Source organism: Bufo bufo, chromosome 3 (genome assembly GCF_905171765.1).
Source record: "Bufo bufo chromosome 3, aBufBuf1.1, whole genome shotgun sequence".
Taxonomy (NCBI): domain Eukaryota; kingdom Metazoa; phylum Chordata; class Amphibia; order Anura; family Bufonidae; genus Bufo; species Bufo bufo.
This window is the reverse complement of record NC_053391.1, coordinates 633,995,681-634,013,378: the sequence shown is the minus strand read 5'-3', so window position 1 is coordinate 634,013,378 and position 17,698 is coordinate 633,995,681. Positions and strand designations below refer to the sequence as shown.

The window sequence follows — 17,698 nt, the reverse complement described above, 5'->3', positions numbered from 1 at the left end:
TCTTCTGCGCCCTGCCGTGTGCCCATACAGCAGTTTATGACCACATGTGGGGAGTTTCTGTAAACTGCAGAATCTGGGTAATAAATATTGAGTTTTGTTTGGCTGTTAACCATCGATGTGTTAAAGAAAAAATTGGATTAAAATGGAAAATCTGCCAAAAAAGTGAAATTTAAAAATTTGATCTCCATTTTCCTTTAATTCTTGTGGAACGCCTAAAGGGTTAACAAAGTATGTAAAATCGGTTTTAAGTAACTTGAGGGGTGTAGTTTCTACAATGGGGTCATTTATGGGGGTATCCACTATGTAGGCCCCACAAAGTGACTTCAGACCTGAACTGGTCCTTAAAAAGTGGGTTTTGGCAATTTTCTTAAAAATTGGAAGAAATGCTTCTAAAGTTCTAAGCCTTCTAACGTCCTAAAAAAATTAAATGACATTTCCAAAATGATGCCAACATAAAGTAGACATATGGGGAATGTTAAGTAATAAATATTTTATGAGGTATCACTTTCTGTTTTAAAAGCAGAGAAATAGAAATTTAGAAAATTGCTAATTTTTCTAAATTTTTGGTAAATTTGGGATTTTTTCATAAATAAAGGTAAAATATATTGACTCAAATTTATGACTATCATGAAGTACAATGTGTCACGAGAAAACAGTCTCTGAATGACTTGGATAAGTAAAGGTGTTCCAAAGTTAATACCACATAAAGTGAGATCTGGTCAGGAAGGGGGCAAATGGCCCAGATGGGAAGTGGTTAAGCTGGCAGATTCACTTTACAGGGGTTGTCCATGATTATTTATTTTTAAACCCCCCTCCACCCAGCCATACCTATAAAGGGAACTGTACTTACCTTCTCCCCTGCTCGGTTCTGACTCTATGGGTCTTGGGCTGCCTTCACTGCACTTCTAGTCCCTACATGTAAACTTCCTACATAGATAAGGTTCATGTACCCCACTGCAACCAATAACTGGCTTCAGTGTGGATGTGTCTTTAAGCGGCTGGTCATTGGCTGCAGCGGTATGCGTGACACCCTCCTCCATTCAAAAAAAACTTGCAGGCGCAGATCAGAAGTGCAGTAAAGACAGAATTGGAGCCACAGAGCTGAAATTTAGCGGTGGGGAGCAGATAAGTGTAGTTCCCTGTACAGGTCTCTCTGGGTGGTGGAGAGGATTAAAAATAATATAGACAATCCCTTTAATCTATGATTCACTTACCCAGTTGTGTTACCAGGACATGTACGTGCCAATGTGTTAATAACAACAGTGTATTCTGTAGAATTTTCAGACGAAGTGAACAGGCATTTAGTCTGTGTTAATGTGGTGGTAACATAATGATACATAAATCCTACCTTGGAATTTAATGCATAATGTGAAATGCATTAAGTTCCTACAACATGCTGTAGATTGAAATGATTTTGAATAAGGTAAAGTAGCTTCTTAAAATGTAATGTGCACAGCTGACTTATGAAGTCTCCGCACAGCGGCACAAAGGCAGAAAGAAGCCATCAATCAGCAAAAGTTGTTCTTACTCATTTAATGAATTGATCTTCAGCCGTCAAGCATGGGATGAGAGCAGCAAATGAAATCCGAAAGAGGTACAGAGTGTTCTGCTAAAACAGCTAGCTTTGTTATCGTGTCCAGAAAGGCCCCCAAAGCTGGCAATTACATGTTATAAACTGTGGGTATGATGCAAAGAGGTGACAACCATTGTTACTTTCTACCATTGGGTCACGATTTTTAATCGGACATCTGCCTGGACATTGTGTGTTCCCAGAAGGTTACATGAGACATGTGTCCTAACTGGGCTCCACTACCTTGGGAATGTTGAAGACTATTAACACTCACCATTTGGTGAGTCTGTCCAGCCCAGGAGAGATGGCCATACATGTGTGTGACTCTCTTTGGAAGTCAGTGGCTTAGATGTCTCTATAACTATTAGTGTTGGGCACGAATCACAAATTTTAATCGCGAATATCGAGAATTCGAGTAGATTTAGAATATAGTGCTATATATTTGTATTCGCGAATATCCTAGATTCTTTTTTTCATCAGTAACCCCCCTTCTTGCTTGTGGGCCAATGAGAAGGCTGCAATGTCTTTGTCTGAGCTTAGCAACATCCCTAGCAACAAATAGGAAAGTTGCCTACCCCTTACTATATAAGAACCTCCCCAGCAGCCATTTTCTGTAGTTTTATCGAGTTCTGAGAGAGACAGCAGTGTCATTGCTGTGCTCTGTGCTTTATTGTTTAATTACATTAGATAGTTACTTAGTTAGTATATATATATATATATATATATATACACATACAGTACAGACCAAAAGTTTGGACACACCTTCTCAAAGAGTTTTCTTTATTTTCGTGACTATGAAGGCATCAAAACTATGAATTAACACATGTGGAATTATATACATAACAAACAAGTGTGAAACAACTGAAAATATGTCATATTCTAGGTTCTTCAAAGTAGCCACCTTTTGCTTTGATTACTGCTTTGCACACTCTTGGCATTCTCTTGATGAGCTTCAAGAGGTAGACCCCTGAAATGGTATTCCAACAGTCTTGAAGGAGTTCCCAGAGATGCTTAGCACTTGTTGGCCCTTTTGCCTTCACTCTGCGGTCCAGCTCACCCCAAACCATCTCGATTGGGTTCAGGTCCGGTGACTGTGGAAGCCAGGTCATCTGGCACAGCACCCCATCACTCTCCTTCATGGTCAAATAGCCCTTACTTTCAAAGTTTTCCCAATTTTTCGGCTGACTGACTGAACTTGATTTCTTAAAGTAATGATGGCCACTCGTTTTTCTTTACTTAGCTGCTTTTTTCTTGCAATAATACCAATTCTAACAGTCTATTCAGTAGGACTATCAGCTGTGTATCCACCTGACTTCTCCTCAACGCAACTGATGGTCCCAACTCCATTTATAAGGCAAGAAATCCCACTTATTAAACCTGACAGGGCACACCTGTGAAGTGAAAACCATTTCAGGGGACTACCTCTTGAAGCTCATCAAGAGAATGCCAAGAGTGTGCAAAGCAGTAATCAAAGCAAAAGGTGGCTACTTTAAAGAACCTAGAATATGACATATTTTCAGTTGTTTCACACTTGTTTGTTATGAATATAATTCCACATGTGTTAATTCATAGTTTTGATGCCTTCAGTGTGAATCTACAATTTTCATAGTCATGAAAATAAAGAAAACTCTTTGAATGAGAAGGTGTGTCTAAACTTTTGGTCTGTACTGTATATATATATATATATATATATATATATATTACAGAATAGTTAGTGGGAGATAGTCAGTGTAGGTTAGATCGTGATATAGTGTAGCTGATAGGTTCTGCTGTCCATACATACATGCTACAGACATAGTGCTGTGATGTCACAAGTTCACAACAATCAGTAATATGTTGTCAGACCTGCTAAAATGTGAAGTTGCACGTATTGCGCAAAAATATGCGTATCATTAATTAATAATCAGCTTGAAAAATGTAGCAAAATTGACCCACGCCTGTATTGCGCGCACAATACGCTCATATTACATTGCCGATTTTGGCAATCAAGAAAATAATCGCAAATTCTCTAATATATGATGAATATTCGCCCAAATATTCGCGAAATATCACAAATTCGAATATTGCTCCTGCCGCTCATCACGAATAACTATCTTGATTACTCCATAACTTCCCCATATGTGTGTCAAAGGGGACTATTCAGGACAGTTGGCAACTATGATTCCTCTGCATTAAATCTGCTTCCCAACCACATAAATGTAGCAGAGCTGGGTTTATCATTTGAAGAGGATATGCCATCTGAATATGCTTGTCCTATACATATACATATGGGTCCTTTCTCCTTTTAAACAAAATGGCACAACAAAATGCATGCTTTTTGGCTAACAGGAGCATTGAAATAATGTCACACTCATGTCAGGAGTCCAGTGTATTAATGAGGGGGTTGCTTCCCCCACCTCTGGTGGCGTTGAGTGCTGGCTGGCTATGTATACATGTATATACATCACTCTATAATTCACTGTGGAGAAAGGTGTATGTAGGGGGAAGTGGGGCAAATAGAGATGATTATTCTATAAGCGATCAAAATATCACCTGTTATTGTCTCCTTGTGGGACTTGTAAACAGTTAAAAGAAAGTTTAAAAAGTTTAATTACATTTTTAAAAATTTCCAAGTTGTAAAATATACAGTTGCTTGAAAAAAGTATTCATACCTGTAGAACTTTTCCACATTTTTTCACATTACAGCCACAAATGTAAATGTATTTCATTGGGCTTTTATGTGATAGATCAACTCAAAGTATCAATCTCAATTGGCTGTCCTGTCCCACCTGATGGATGTGTCATGGGTCAAAGTTCAGCGCAATGAAAAAGAATATGGCGCCGGCGGACATTGCCATATGTTCGCATGTTCGGCTAACACCAGGCGAAACTACCACCGGGCGAACCACAAGGCCATCTCTATACACGACCAATAGTTGTCCTGTGGACAGATTCTCCCACCTGAACTGTGGATCTCTGCAGCTCCTCCAGCGTGACCATTGGCCTCTTGGCTACGTCTCTAATTAGTGCTCTCCATGTCTGGGCTGTCAGTTTAGGTGGACAGCCATGTCTTGTTAGGTTTGCAATTGTGCCATACTCCTTCCATGTTTGGATGATGGATTGAACAGTGCTCCGTGAGATGTTCAGAGCTTGGGATATTTTTTTTTATAACCTAAACCTGCTTTATGCTTCTCTATAACCTTATCCCTGACCTGTTTAGTGTGTTCCTTGGTTTTCATGATGATGTTTGATCAATAATGTTCTCTAACAAACATCTGAGATCTTCACTGTAGTAAGGGCTCATGCACACAAAGTATTTCTTGTCTTGTCTGTTCCAAGTTTTTACCTCCCATATATGGAACCATTCACTTCAATGTCGACGCAAAAAAACAGAAATGACTCCATGTACATTCCATGTCCATATGTACAGTCCGCAAAAAAATAAAACATTCTCTATTATTGTCCGTATTACAAGGATAGGACTGTTCTATTATGGGCCAGTTGTTCCATCCCGCAAAATGTGGATTGCACACGGCTGGTATCCATGTTTTGCGGATCCGCAATTTGCGGACCACAAAACAACAATGGTCGTGTGCATGAGCTCTTGCTCACAGATGCGGACCCATTCACTTGAATGGGTCTGCAATCCGGAGGTTCGATGTGGAATGGAGGCATGGAACCCCACGGAAGTTAAATGGGTCTGGACTCTGGAGCCATCGCGTCAGCTGCGCGGATTGTGCAACTTGCGGTCCCCAAAGCACAGAACAGCCGCCCAACGGCCGTGTGCAAGAGGCCTTATACTGAAAATAAATTACACACAGGTGAACTCTATTTACTAATTAGGTGACTTCTAAAGGTAATTTGTCACACTGGATTTTATTTAGGGGTATCAGAGTACAGGGAGCTGAATACAAATGCACGTCACACTCTCCAGAATTTTTTATAAATAAAAATCTGAAAACCATGTATCATTTTCTTTTCACTTCACACATACTTGCTACTTTGTGCTGTTCTATTACATAAAATACATTTAAGAATACATTTTTAAGAAAAAAAAAAAGCTCTTCAATGGAAAAAATTACAATAAGAAAAAAAGAATCGCCTCCACATATTTGCTATCACCTTGTGCATAAGGACCTGCACTGTAGAATTATCATGTAATTTATCCGTATGGTGAACACAGTAAAAAAAACAACTCAGTCTTGCACTGGTGAACATAAGTATTTGAACTCCTGAGAAAATCAGTGTTAATATTTGGTACAGAAGCCTTTGTTTGCAATTACAGAGGTCAAATGTTTCCTGTAATTCTTGACCAGGTTTGCACACACTGCAACAGGGATTTTGGCCCACTCCGCCACACAGATCTCCTCTAGATCTGTCAGGTTTCGGGGCTGTCGCTGAGCAACACAGAGTTTAAGCTCCCTCCAAAGATGTTCTATTGGATTTAAGTCTGGAGACTGGCTAGGCCACTCCAGAACCTTGATATTCTTCTTACGGAGCCACTCCTTGGTTATTCTGGCTGTGTGCTTTGGGTCGTTGTCATGTTGGAAGACCCAGCCACGACCCATCTTCAATGCTCTGACTGAGGGAAGGAGGTTGTTGCTCAAATTCTCACAATAAATGCCCCATTCATCCTCTCTTTAATACAGTGCAGTCATCCTGTTCCCTTTGCAGAAAAACACTCCCAAAGCATGATGTTACCACCCCCATGCTTCACAGTAGGGATGGTGTTCTTGGGATGCAACTCATCCTTCTTTTTCCTCCAAACACGATGAGTAAAGTTCAGACCAAAAAGTTCTACTATGGTCTCATCTGACCACATGACTTTCTCCCATGCCTCCTCTGGATCATCCAGATGGTCATTGGCAAACTTCAGACGGGCCTGGACATGTGATGATTTGAGCAGGGGAACCTTCCGTGCAATGCATGATTTGAAACCATGACGGCATAGTGTTCTACTGACAGTGACCTTTGAAACTGTGGTCCCAGCTTTCTTCATGTCATTGACCAGCTCCTCCCTTCTAGTTCTGGGCTGATTCCTCACCTTTCTGATAATCAGTGATACCACACGAGGTGAGATCTTGCATGGAGCCCCAGTCCAAGGGAGTCTGACAGTCGTCTTTAGCCTCTTCCATTTTCTAACACTTGCTCCAACAGTTGATCTATTTTCACCAAGCTGCTTGGCAATTGCCCCGTAGCCCTTTCCAGCCTTGTGGAGGTCCACAATTTTTTTCTCTGGTGTCTTTTGACAGCTCTTGGGTCTTGCCCATGGTAGTAGTTGGCGTCTGACTGACTGTGGGGTGGACAGGTGTCTTTAAAGAGCTCAGACAGGTGCTACTAAGTTAGATTAATGAGTGGAGTAGAGGTGGACTTTTTAAAGGCACAGTAACAGGTCTTTGAGAGCCAGAATTCTTGCTGTTTCTCAGGTGTTCAAATACTTATGTTCAGCAGTGCAAGACAAATAAATTCTTTAAAAATCATACAATGTGATTTCCTGATTTTATTTTATTTTTAATTTTGTCTCTCAGAGTGGGAATGCACCTACAATGTGCATTTCAGACCCCTCCATGATTTCTAAGTGGCAGAACTTACAAAATTGCAGGGTGTTCAAATACTTCTGTTCCTCACTGTATGCAGAAAAATGGATGCCACAAAATGTATAACTTAAAATCTCTGTGGCAGTATTGCCGTTTTTCCATTCCCCCTTAGAAAGAGTTAATAAAAGTTAATCATTAAGTTATGTGTACCCCAAATTGGCACCATTAAAGGGCTTCTGTCACCCCACTAAAGTCATTTTTCGGCTACTTAAAATCCTTATACTGCGATTTATCAATATATAGTGCTCTTACTCTTTTTCGTTCAGTAGTTTCTTAAAAAAACGGACTTTTATAATATGTAAATTACCTCTCTACCAGCAAGTAGGGCGGCTACTTGCTGGTAGCAGCCGCATCCTCCTTTCAAAAAGACGCCCCCTCCTCATGTTGATTGACAGGACCAGCGAGCGCTCTCGTCCTCTGGCTGGCCCTGTCTGCGTTCTAAATCTCGCGCCTGCACCGTACAGGTCTTCAGTCGGCACAGGCGCACTGAGAGGAGGACGCTCGCTCGGCCACTCCTTCCTCAATGCGCCTGCGCCGATGACGCCACATCTACACCCGGCGCAGGCGCACTGAGGAAGGAGCGGCCGAGTGAGCGTCCTCCTATCAGTGCGCCTGCGCCGACTGAAGACCGGTACGGCGAAGGCGCGAGATTTAAAATGCAGACAGGGCCAGCCAGAGGACGAGAGCGCTCGCTGGCCCTGTCAATCAACATGAGGAGGGGGCGTCTTTTTGAAAGGAGGATGCGGCTGCTACCAGCAAGTAGCCGCCCTACTTGCTGGTAGAGAGGTAATTTACATATTATAAAAGTCTGTTTTTTTAAGAAAATACTGAACGAAAAAGAGTAAGAGCACTATATATTGATAAATCGCAGTATAAGGATTTTAAGTAGCCAAAAAATGAAGATTTTTATTAGCATGTTTTTTTAGAGGTTTTTTTTCCCCTTTTTTAGGTTTAATTTGGGGGAAAAGCGCTAATTATTATTAAAAATCGGAGCAAATACATTCTAATAATGTACACTATTGAAACAAAGTTTTATGCAAATCGACTTGGGATTCTCTCATCTCTAAACAGGAACTAACACAAGATAAAAGCAGGAGAATCACAGAAGCCCTAAACTTCCAAACACCTTTGCTGGTCACCAGGGAACGTAAAGCTCAGGCACCCTCTATCTGGAGAGGATTCCTTAAGCTCAAAGGGACCCAGAGCCATTGGTTTGGGAAGGATATGGAATGCCCTAAGGGAACACTTGGCAGGATCATGTAGGCAGCAATTTGCAGGGAATGCAAGGAATCAGAAGGCCGGATGGCACAGGGAGTAGAGCGTCATCCAAGGGCCACAGACATAGCCTTTTATTTCTTAAATATTAAAACTGACACAAAAATGAATTATTGCAATGGGTTTCCTATTTTGTGACGATTGTTTTGATATATAACATGTGTAGGTTTCAGTCAGCGGGGCGACTATGGTGATAGCATTTTTTCGACTGATTTTTTTTACATTTTTTTATTTGTATTATTTTTTTTTACTTATATTTTAATTTATTTTTGGCACATAATATGTCCCCAGGAGGTCATTAAAAGACCTCAGGAGGACTCAGACTTTTTATTTTTTCCTTTTTTTTTCTTCACATTTTCCACTGTAACTGGGACATTTACAGGAGCCCCAGTTAAAGGGAAAAACAGCCCCCAGTGGGGGCATTACACACAAGCAGAATTGATCAGGGTCTCCTTAGTCACGTGACCACCGTAACTAATAGAGGAAGCGGCTTGGCAGCTTCCTGCTCTCCCTCCCTGCACTACTCCATGATCTCCTGTCGGCACTAGAGAAGGCAGAAGTGGTAATAAACTGCTTCTGTCTTCTCCTCAGGGTCCCCGCTGTGTCTGACAGCCAGGATCAACCTGCTCCTGTACAGCGCTGGGATTAAAGCACTGCCTGACCATTTATTATATGTGCTATCTGCACGTATATAGTCATTGAGCAGTTGGGAAGGGGTTAAGGCCCAAAACAGACTGGTCACTAAGGGGTTACATCTGTGTTTGCCTGACAGAATTAGGAAATCTGGCGCTTTACTGTATAACACATTTATGACCTGGCAGAGGATCCTCCAGTGTGTCCAAGCTCTGCCAATAATGAACCCCTAATAAAACAGAGCCCTTAAGAATGTGGGCCCTCGGAATCAGTTCCTCTGGTGGGTCCAAGGGAATTCAGTCCAATGCTGTGTTCTGGTAAAAATAGGTGTCAGTAACTGACAGCTTATCACCAAATACAGATGTAGCAGATATAGATGTTTTTTATCTCATTGTGGCTGCCCGTTTGTGCTAAATGTTCAAAAACATTAGTTCCTTTAAGACTAGAGGATATCTAGTAACCCTATTATACTGTATAAGCCATGGGCAGAAGTGTCTGTGCTACAACATAAGCAGCTTGTTATGTTGCAGCAAGGTTACAGCCTTTACAGTTACCACTCAAAATGTTTAGACATAGTTAGAATTTAATTTTAGAAATATGTTAGATCATATCCAGTCTAATCATGGCAGGGGCCTGTCATTTATACTACCCAAAAGCATGCTGAGCAGATAAACATGCCTGACAACAATATTCAGCTTTCTGCTAGATCTTACTACAAGTCAACATTGAACAACACTAAAGGTTGCTCAGAATATTCAAGAGCAAGTTTCTAATACCCTAAATGTATAATTCAAGTGTATTGGAAATATAAAGTTTCAGTGGGAATTATAGAAGCTGGCTTGAAAAAGTTACATTAGCCTACAGATAAGATTTGTAGAGTGTTAAGCCTGCACACTGTGCGTGTGAATAATACCCATCGGTGTAATGGCATCAAGTGTTTCGGTGTAACTTTAGTGGACTTACAGTACTGCAATGCAAAGCCAAAATCATGAAAATACAGATACATCATCTAAGTCACTGGACAGTAAGACAATCCACACATTTGTGACTTAAAAGCAAAATGGCCTCAATCAAATCAAGACCTCAGTCCCAGCAAAAGCTTATGGCTAAAGCTGTGCATACACACAGCTAACTCTCCCAATCCTCCCATACATAAGCATGCTCAGCTTGGCCAATCATGCATACGTAATGAATGGTGATAGAGAGAAGAATGTTCCTGCTATCTCCTAAGAACAAAAGGTTTGGGCATTTGAATCCAGCATGACCAATCCTTTTTTTTCCATACACAAAGATGGTCAGCCATATCCACCAAAATTTGGTGGGTTCAGCCAACATAGATCTAAATGTTATGTCTGTGGCCCTTGGATGACGCTCTACTCCCTGTGCCATCCGGCCTTCTGGTTCCTTGCATTCCCTGCAAATTGCTGCCTACATGATCCTGCCAAGTGTTCCCTTAGGGCATTCCATATCCTTCCCAAACCTTTGAGCTTAAGGAATCCTCTTCAGATAGAGGGTGCCTGAGCTTTACGTTCCCTGGTGACCAGCAAAGGTGTTTGGAAGTTTAGTGCTTCTGTGATTCTCCTGCTTTTATCTTGTGTTAGTTCCTGTTTAGAGATGAGCGAATCCGAAGTCGATTTGCATAAAACTTCGTTTCAATGGTGTACATTATTAGAATGTATTTGCTCCGATGAGCCGAATTTATTACTTTGCAAAGTCTCGCGGAACTTCGGGTAATAACTTCATAAATTGATTTCTACTGTAAAAAAACATTTCCCGAACTCGGGTTCGGTTCCATCGGAGCCAATACATTCTAATACTGTACGGAGCGCAGTATTGAAACAAAGTTTTATGCAAATCGACTTCGGATGTTTCATCCGAAGTCGATTCGCTCATCCCTATTCCTGTTGTTCTCTAATCTTGTACCCAGCCTGCCTGTGTATTCCTGCACTTCCAGTTTCAGTTCTGTTCATGTTAAAGGGACACTGACAGGCCTTCTGAGCATAGTTAGCTCTTTATATGCCCCCCTAGGTCTTATAATAAGTTCCCAATTCATATAAGTATTATCCCTGTGCGCATTATAAAACGTTAAAAATAATCTTTATAATCACCTCTCCTTTCTGCCCAGGGGGCGTTCTTTGCGGCGCAACTGCCGGGTCCTTAGACACGCCCATCTCATTAGTATTAACTTCGCTGGGCGGTATTTCTCAGTCCCCGACATTCGGAGATCATGCGCATGCGCCCGGCACCCTCGCTCGCCGGGATCACATTGCGTTAAGTGAATACTAATGAGATGGGCGTGACTAAGGACCCGGCAGTTGGGACGCGGCTGGGCACAAATGCGCCACAAAGAACGCCCCTTGGGCAGAAAGGAGAGGTGATTATAAAGATTATTTTTAACATTTTATAATGCGCACAGGGATAATACTTATATGAATTGGAAACTTATTATAAGACCTAGGGGGGCATATAAAGAGCTAATTATGCTCAGAAGGCCTGTCAGTGTCCCTTTAAGTTAACCCTTGTCCGTGCCATGTCCTTGCTCCTGCCAAGTACCCAGCCTGTCCTGCATGTGTCTCCACCATTTCACTGCCCACCAGTGTAATTTGTGTCCATCTCTGCTACCAGTGTGCCATCTGGATCTCGAAAAACTGAATATTTATCCAAGGGACTGTTCAGACTACTCATGGGGTTTTCCTGCTGTTTTGGTGTGTTTCCTGTATTCTGAGCTTATGGTGCTTGCACCTGTGTGCCTGACCCAGCTGCCAACCACACTAGGCCTACCTCAAGAGTTAGAGGTCTGGTTGCTCCCCTGCAGCGAAGTCAAGATCTCTGTACAGGGGTTAAAGGGTGAATACCAGGCGAGCGCTGGAATAATTCCTATAGGGATAGCCCAAAGCCAAAATCGTTAGTTGGCACAGGGGGTCCACATTCAGTGACCCAGTACACTAATGTGTTTGGCCAACGTAAGCTTTTATCTCCTCCATCCCAGTGTAAATGTTACAATGGCAGTTTGTGGTACAAGAAGATTTCACCTTTTTGTGGGAAATAACAATATAGTAGCTTTTTGTTATATTATGAGTTTTCTGTTATGTGGTGCTAGTATACATATATTTATTATTGCTACTTATGCTGCTGTTTTAGATTTCTTATACTGGGTGGTGGAGGCCCCATCTATTTTGCTATGTGGCCCTATGAATTATAGTTCATTCCTTTCTTAATTACTACCTTTCCTTTTGTCCTGAAAATGTTTTGTGACAAGAGGATCATCATTAAGCAGCGTGCACATAATTGCTATTTATTTCTTTTGTTTTTGCTTTGTTCTAGGAGCAAACTGCAAAAATAATGCCAGTGCCAGATTCAGCACATAGCTGACTTGAACAGAACCCAATGAATATAATAGGTTAATTTCAGTTTCCTTATGGAGTTTGGAACTCAAGCCAGGAAAAGTTCCTGCATGCAGAACATTTTTCTCTGGTGTTTTAAATGGAACCTGTGATGGGGGCCCCGAAGAGAGCTTCAGACGCAGATGTGAACTTAACCTTACACTTATCATGGATTGTTGTTTTGTCTATTCTTAATCACAAGAACTACCGTATGTTTCGCCCTATAAGATGCACCTGCCCATAAGATGCACTTAGGTTTTAGAGGAGGAAAATAAGTAAAAAATATTTTACATCAGATCTCAGCTCATAGCCCCAATCAGACCCCCAATGTTAATCAGACTCAGCTCAAAACCCCAGTGTTATTCAGACCTCACCTCAGAGCCACAGGCAGATGCCCAATGTTAATCAGAACTCAGCTCAGACCCCCAATGTTCAAAACACCCCCACTGTTCATAAGACCCCTAATCAGACATCATATTAGACCCCCGATGTTCATAAGACCCCCAATCAGACCTCAGATCACAGCCCCAATGTGAATATGACCCCCAAGGAGACCTCAGATCAGACCCGCAATGTGAATGACCCCCCCACCCCCAAGCAGACCTCAAATTAGAGGGGGATCAATGGAGCTGATTTCCTGATGGATATTTTCGATTTTCTCATTGAAGTAGGTGACCAGGTCTTCAGCACAGAGGTCTGTACTAGGTATCTGCACTTTTGGACTGAGGAGGGAGTGAAAAGTGCCAAAGAGTTTTTTTTAGGAATATTGGATAGTGGGAAATCAGGGTTGGAAAGTAGGTCTGTTTCGCCGCATGATCCAGTGTTGTGGCTGTAATGGTATGCTGATGCTGACTAGTGATGAGCGGCATAGGCAATATTCGAATTCGCGAACTTTTGGCTGAATATTCGCCATAAATTCGCAAATTCGAGAATTCGGGATCTCCAGTGATTGTTTACTTGATTGCGAATATCGGCAATGTAATATATTCGCGATAAATTCGCGATTAGAATATTCAACACTATTTGCGAATACGAATATATAGCACTATATTCTAAATATTTGCGAACTCTCAAAGTGGTGATATTCGCAATTAAAATTTGTGATTCGAATATTCGCGCTCAACACTAATGCTGACATGTGGGAATATTACAGCCATATGAAACTGGCCTTGTGCAGTATGCCAATCCACATCATTGTACTACCTGTAATAGAAACTCAAAGTCAGCCAGTAATGTTTAAAAATTTTAGTGGCTCCTTCAATTTACCTATCATTTAAGAAACGTTTGATGTTGTAATGACAAGTTAGAAGTCATGATCGGAAGGGATTTAGGTGCCTTCCAGAAATTAATATGCAACGTTTCATTTGTCTTATTTTTTATTTTTCAGAGGATCTTAAAAAAGGTTCCATAACAAATGGTGCAAAGTCTAATCTTCCGAAGCCTTGCCTATCTGGCCTCCGTCCCCCTGGATACTCCCGCTTGCCCGCAGCTAAGCTTGCAGCTTTTGGATTTGTCCGGAGCTCCAGTGTGTCATCACTGTCCAGTAATCAGTCTAATGAAAGTGTCCAGAGTGATCACAACAGGACGACTAACAGTAAGTTCACAATCTTCTGCTATGTGAAACATTTCTTGTTCTAGTGTGCGCAGGCCAACTCCATGATCAAGCCAAGACGGTTATTAAATATAATCCTGTTTGGCAAGACTCTGCACATAGCAGAAGCACTTTCTTTACCAAATTGTAATTCTGTAATTGGTGTACATGGTCGCAGTTGAACTGGTGAGCTGATGGTTCACTCCTGACAAAGTACTAAGCGGCACTAAGCTCTGAGCTGCATGCAGAATGTAATGTGTGCCATTTCTAATACTGGTGTCCATGGGCACCTCCAGACCCAGCACCTGGGTCACATGCCATTTTGGGATGTATCGGCACTAAGGCCAATCATTGGCTGCAGCAGTGCATGTGACCCTGTCCACCTGGAAATTTACAGGACGGGGACTGAAAGAGTGGAAACGGAGGGGTGGTCAACAGGTGAGTGCGATTTTTTTTCAAAAGGTAGAGCACACTGCTATTGATCTCTGCTGCAGTTATTTTTATTTATTGGTTCAGGACAATACAATACAGGCAAATGGTGAACGTTTGCGATCCTAGGGCTTTCATCAGACTATAAGACTGTCCTTTATCCACACCACAAATATGCGTATTTACCAGGGGCGGATTGGCCATAGACCTTACAGGGAAATTCCTTGGTGGGCTGATGCCCCGAAAACCGCCTAAGCACTACTCTCTACGGCTGGCTGGGTACCTAATGAGCTCTAGGTGGTAATTAACGCTGTGAGAATCAGGTAATCATGTACCCGGCCAATGTCCTCACATGTCCTCCTGAATTCAACTATGGCCCACATCTTACTTCCTAATTCTCCTGCTCCATATCTTAATCAGAGACAACTGGAAAAGGACAGAAACTGGCAGCTATTGATGGCCACCACAGAGGAATAGCTTTTGGGGCAATATATTGTGCTGCATTGCGGTATATGGATCTGATAGGACAGTATTTTTGCTATGGTATTGCGGACCTCAACTCTTTGAGTTACCCAGCTGTCACGAGTTGGAGGTCCCAGGAGAGACCACCGCGTCGTCAAGCAATAAACGGAAATCAGGTACAGACACATAAGAGTTTATTGCACAAACAGAAACATGGAAAGCAGCACAGATAAAACATGAGCTCTATGTACCGTCAGCACAGTGGGAGAAAACCCCCACTGCGCCACTGTCTAGTAATACTCCAGAGGGGCGTAACTAAGCAACTCCTGGTTTTCACTAGAGCCCTAGATGGTAGGGTTAGTCTTAGCCGCAGGAAGTTGCCAGGGTCTACTCTGGAGCGTGACCTAGACAGTGACAGCAGGAGCGAATAGACAACAGGTACCAGAAGGTACCGACGGCACATAGGCAAACATAACAGACAGGTAAATACAAAACAGGGCAAATAATAACACAAGCAGGAGTTCATGCAAGGGAGCAGGAGTGGCAATAAGCAGAGAAGGATTTGCTCCACCAGTAGTAAACTGCATGGCCTTGTCATGCCACTCTGCTGCAAAGGCTTGCTGAACACAGACATCAGAATAAACACAAAGTAACTAAAACATAACTAGCAGAACAGATAACAGAAAGACAGGAAAGGACGTAAATGAACAAGTAGGGAAACCCACAGAGCACAGGCAGATAGACACGGATCCCATGGGTCAGCAGCATGGGAGAGAGAGTACAAACCAGGACCAGGACAGACAACACACACCAGGAGAGCTGACACAGAACTGAGGAAACCTCAGGCTTATATACAGGTTCCATGGGTGCAGCAGAGAGACCACACCCATGGAGCAGACAGAGGATTAACTCGTAATAGGCACACAGGGGAGTTAACCCATAAAGAACCACAAATGACACAGGAACGGAACTTCAGCGAGGAGTGCCGAACAAGCAATGACGGAAGGTCACAGCCAGAGATAGTGACTGTGACACCAGCCTTCTGTCAACTTGGACCTGCCTACAACATGGGGCCACTTTTAGTTTTTTTTCAGGGCGACTTTAAGTTCCCAGTCCACCCCTGGCATTTACTATTAGCTGCTGTAATCTTTGTGCATGTTTCTGTGCCTCTGTCTCTCACTGCAGTTCACTCCTCTTCCCCTACAGCCTCCATAGACTTTTATGTAATCTGACCCTGCAGTAAGCTGAAAGTCCGTCTTAGTCTCTCAGGTCAAATTTAGCAGAAATGTCAGAGTGAATGTTAGTTCTTGGGGGGAGGGAGAAGTAGTGGATACGTGGAAAAAGAGGCATTTTTCCCTGATAAGATGTTTTACAGAATTTACTGTTTTCACCTATTCTATTGATTTATGCAAAGATTGTTGAAAGGTTAGAAACCATTTAAAAGGCAAATTTGCCAATAAAAATATTAAGATGCATGGCTGCTGGTTTAGAGCTTGCAGATAGGATTTTCACCTATGTTTGCTACGTTGTCACACAGACTTCCTTTACAGGTTTATCTTTTTGCCTCTTTATCCTTAGTTCACTTTTTATTTAATTGCCTGCAGGCCTGGCACATCAGAGGCGTCAATGTGATTTGGAATATTGAATGTAAAGCTCTTTATACTCTGACGGTGCTGCTGTGGATTGCTTCCCCCCTGTCTCCTCTGTACTTGTTTTGCTGTGTCGATCTCCGAAGTAATGCATGCAAACTCTCATCCGAGAAATCATTGTGCATTAGAAAGTCATTCTCTTAACTTCCAATCAGATCTTACAATATAGTCTCTTTAGCATTTCCAAGACCCTGCAGGAGCTGAAGGATTAAGCCCATCCTGACTCTGTAAAGTATTTCTGTCTAGATAATAAGAAAAGAGAAATGATAAGGAAATGCTTCCTCGTCTCCCAACTCAGGGCAGCCGTCTTTGTTTCCAGGTATTACTCTGCTGTTATACAAGTGGAACCTACATTTGTTTTATAGGATTTATGATCTGGATGTGGAACATGTACACAACAGTTCCATATGTCTGCTGTCTGTGTCACCTGTCAGCGGTCTCCTTATTCCTAGTAGTTATGACAGGTTTCACAACAAATGAGATGTTTCCACGCAATGTCTGACATAGTTTTCAGGACCCCGAGCGTTAGCATTTTATTTGTTGCTTTATATTGTGTGGAGTAGTTTGAGGCACAATTAAGATAATAAATTTTGGAGCAAAAACCATATCAACCAATCAGAAGGAAAATGCCATTACTTTATGACTGATGCAGCGCCGATGTTGCCCTATGGCCCACTTTGTTGCACAGTGACACTCCTGTTCACCTGACTGTGCAGAGAATGGAGCTTTGCTTCACAGTGGGAGGCCGTAGGACTGCTGTGCAGGTAAAGACTGTAAAGGGGCCTCAGCAGGAATCCATGCTGCTGTCCCTCCTTTCTCAGGTTTGGTGGGAGTCCCAAAAGGTCAGACCCCCACCAATCATAAAACCCTAGTGATATTTCATAATTTTATGAAAAACTCTCCCTATTCTCTCCCTACACTATCCCTGCACTCTCCCTATCCAATATTCTACAATTAAAAGCTTTTAGCAACACTGTCCCTATCTCTTGCCACATCTCTCCCTATGCTCAGCTCACAGTGAAATAGAGGAAACCACGCGGGATGAGACTTGTAAAGGGCTCTAAACTTCGTATCGAATCCACTTTGGATGCGTTGACTCGCTCAACACTAATTATCAATGGCAGATATAC

General features: G+C 42.2%; 1 protein-coding gene across 1 annotated transcript in view; it reads left to right on the top strand.

Moving 5' to 3' along the window:
- The window catches only part of MTUS2 (microtubule associated scaffold protein 2), a 505,095-nt gene that overhangs the window by 127,967 nt on the left and 359,430 nt on the right, over positions 1-17,698 (top strand). The window contains 1 exon segment of the mRNA XM_040422442.1: positions 13,825-14,031. Within this exon segment, the coding sequence (XP_040278376.1) occupies positions 13,825-14,031 (207 nt within the window).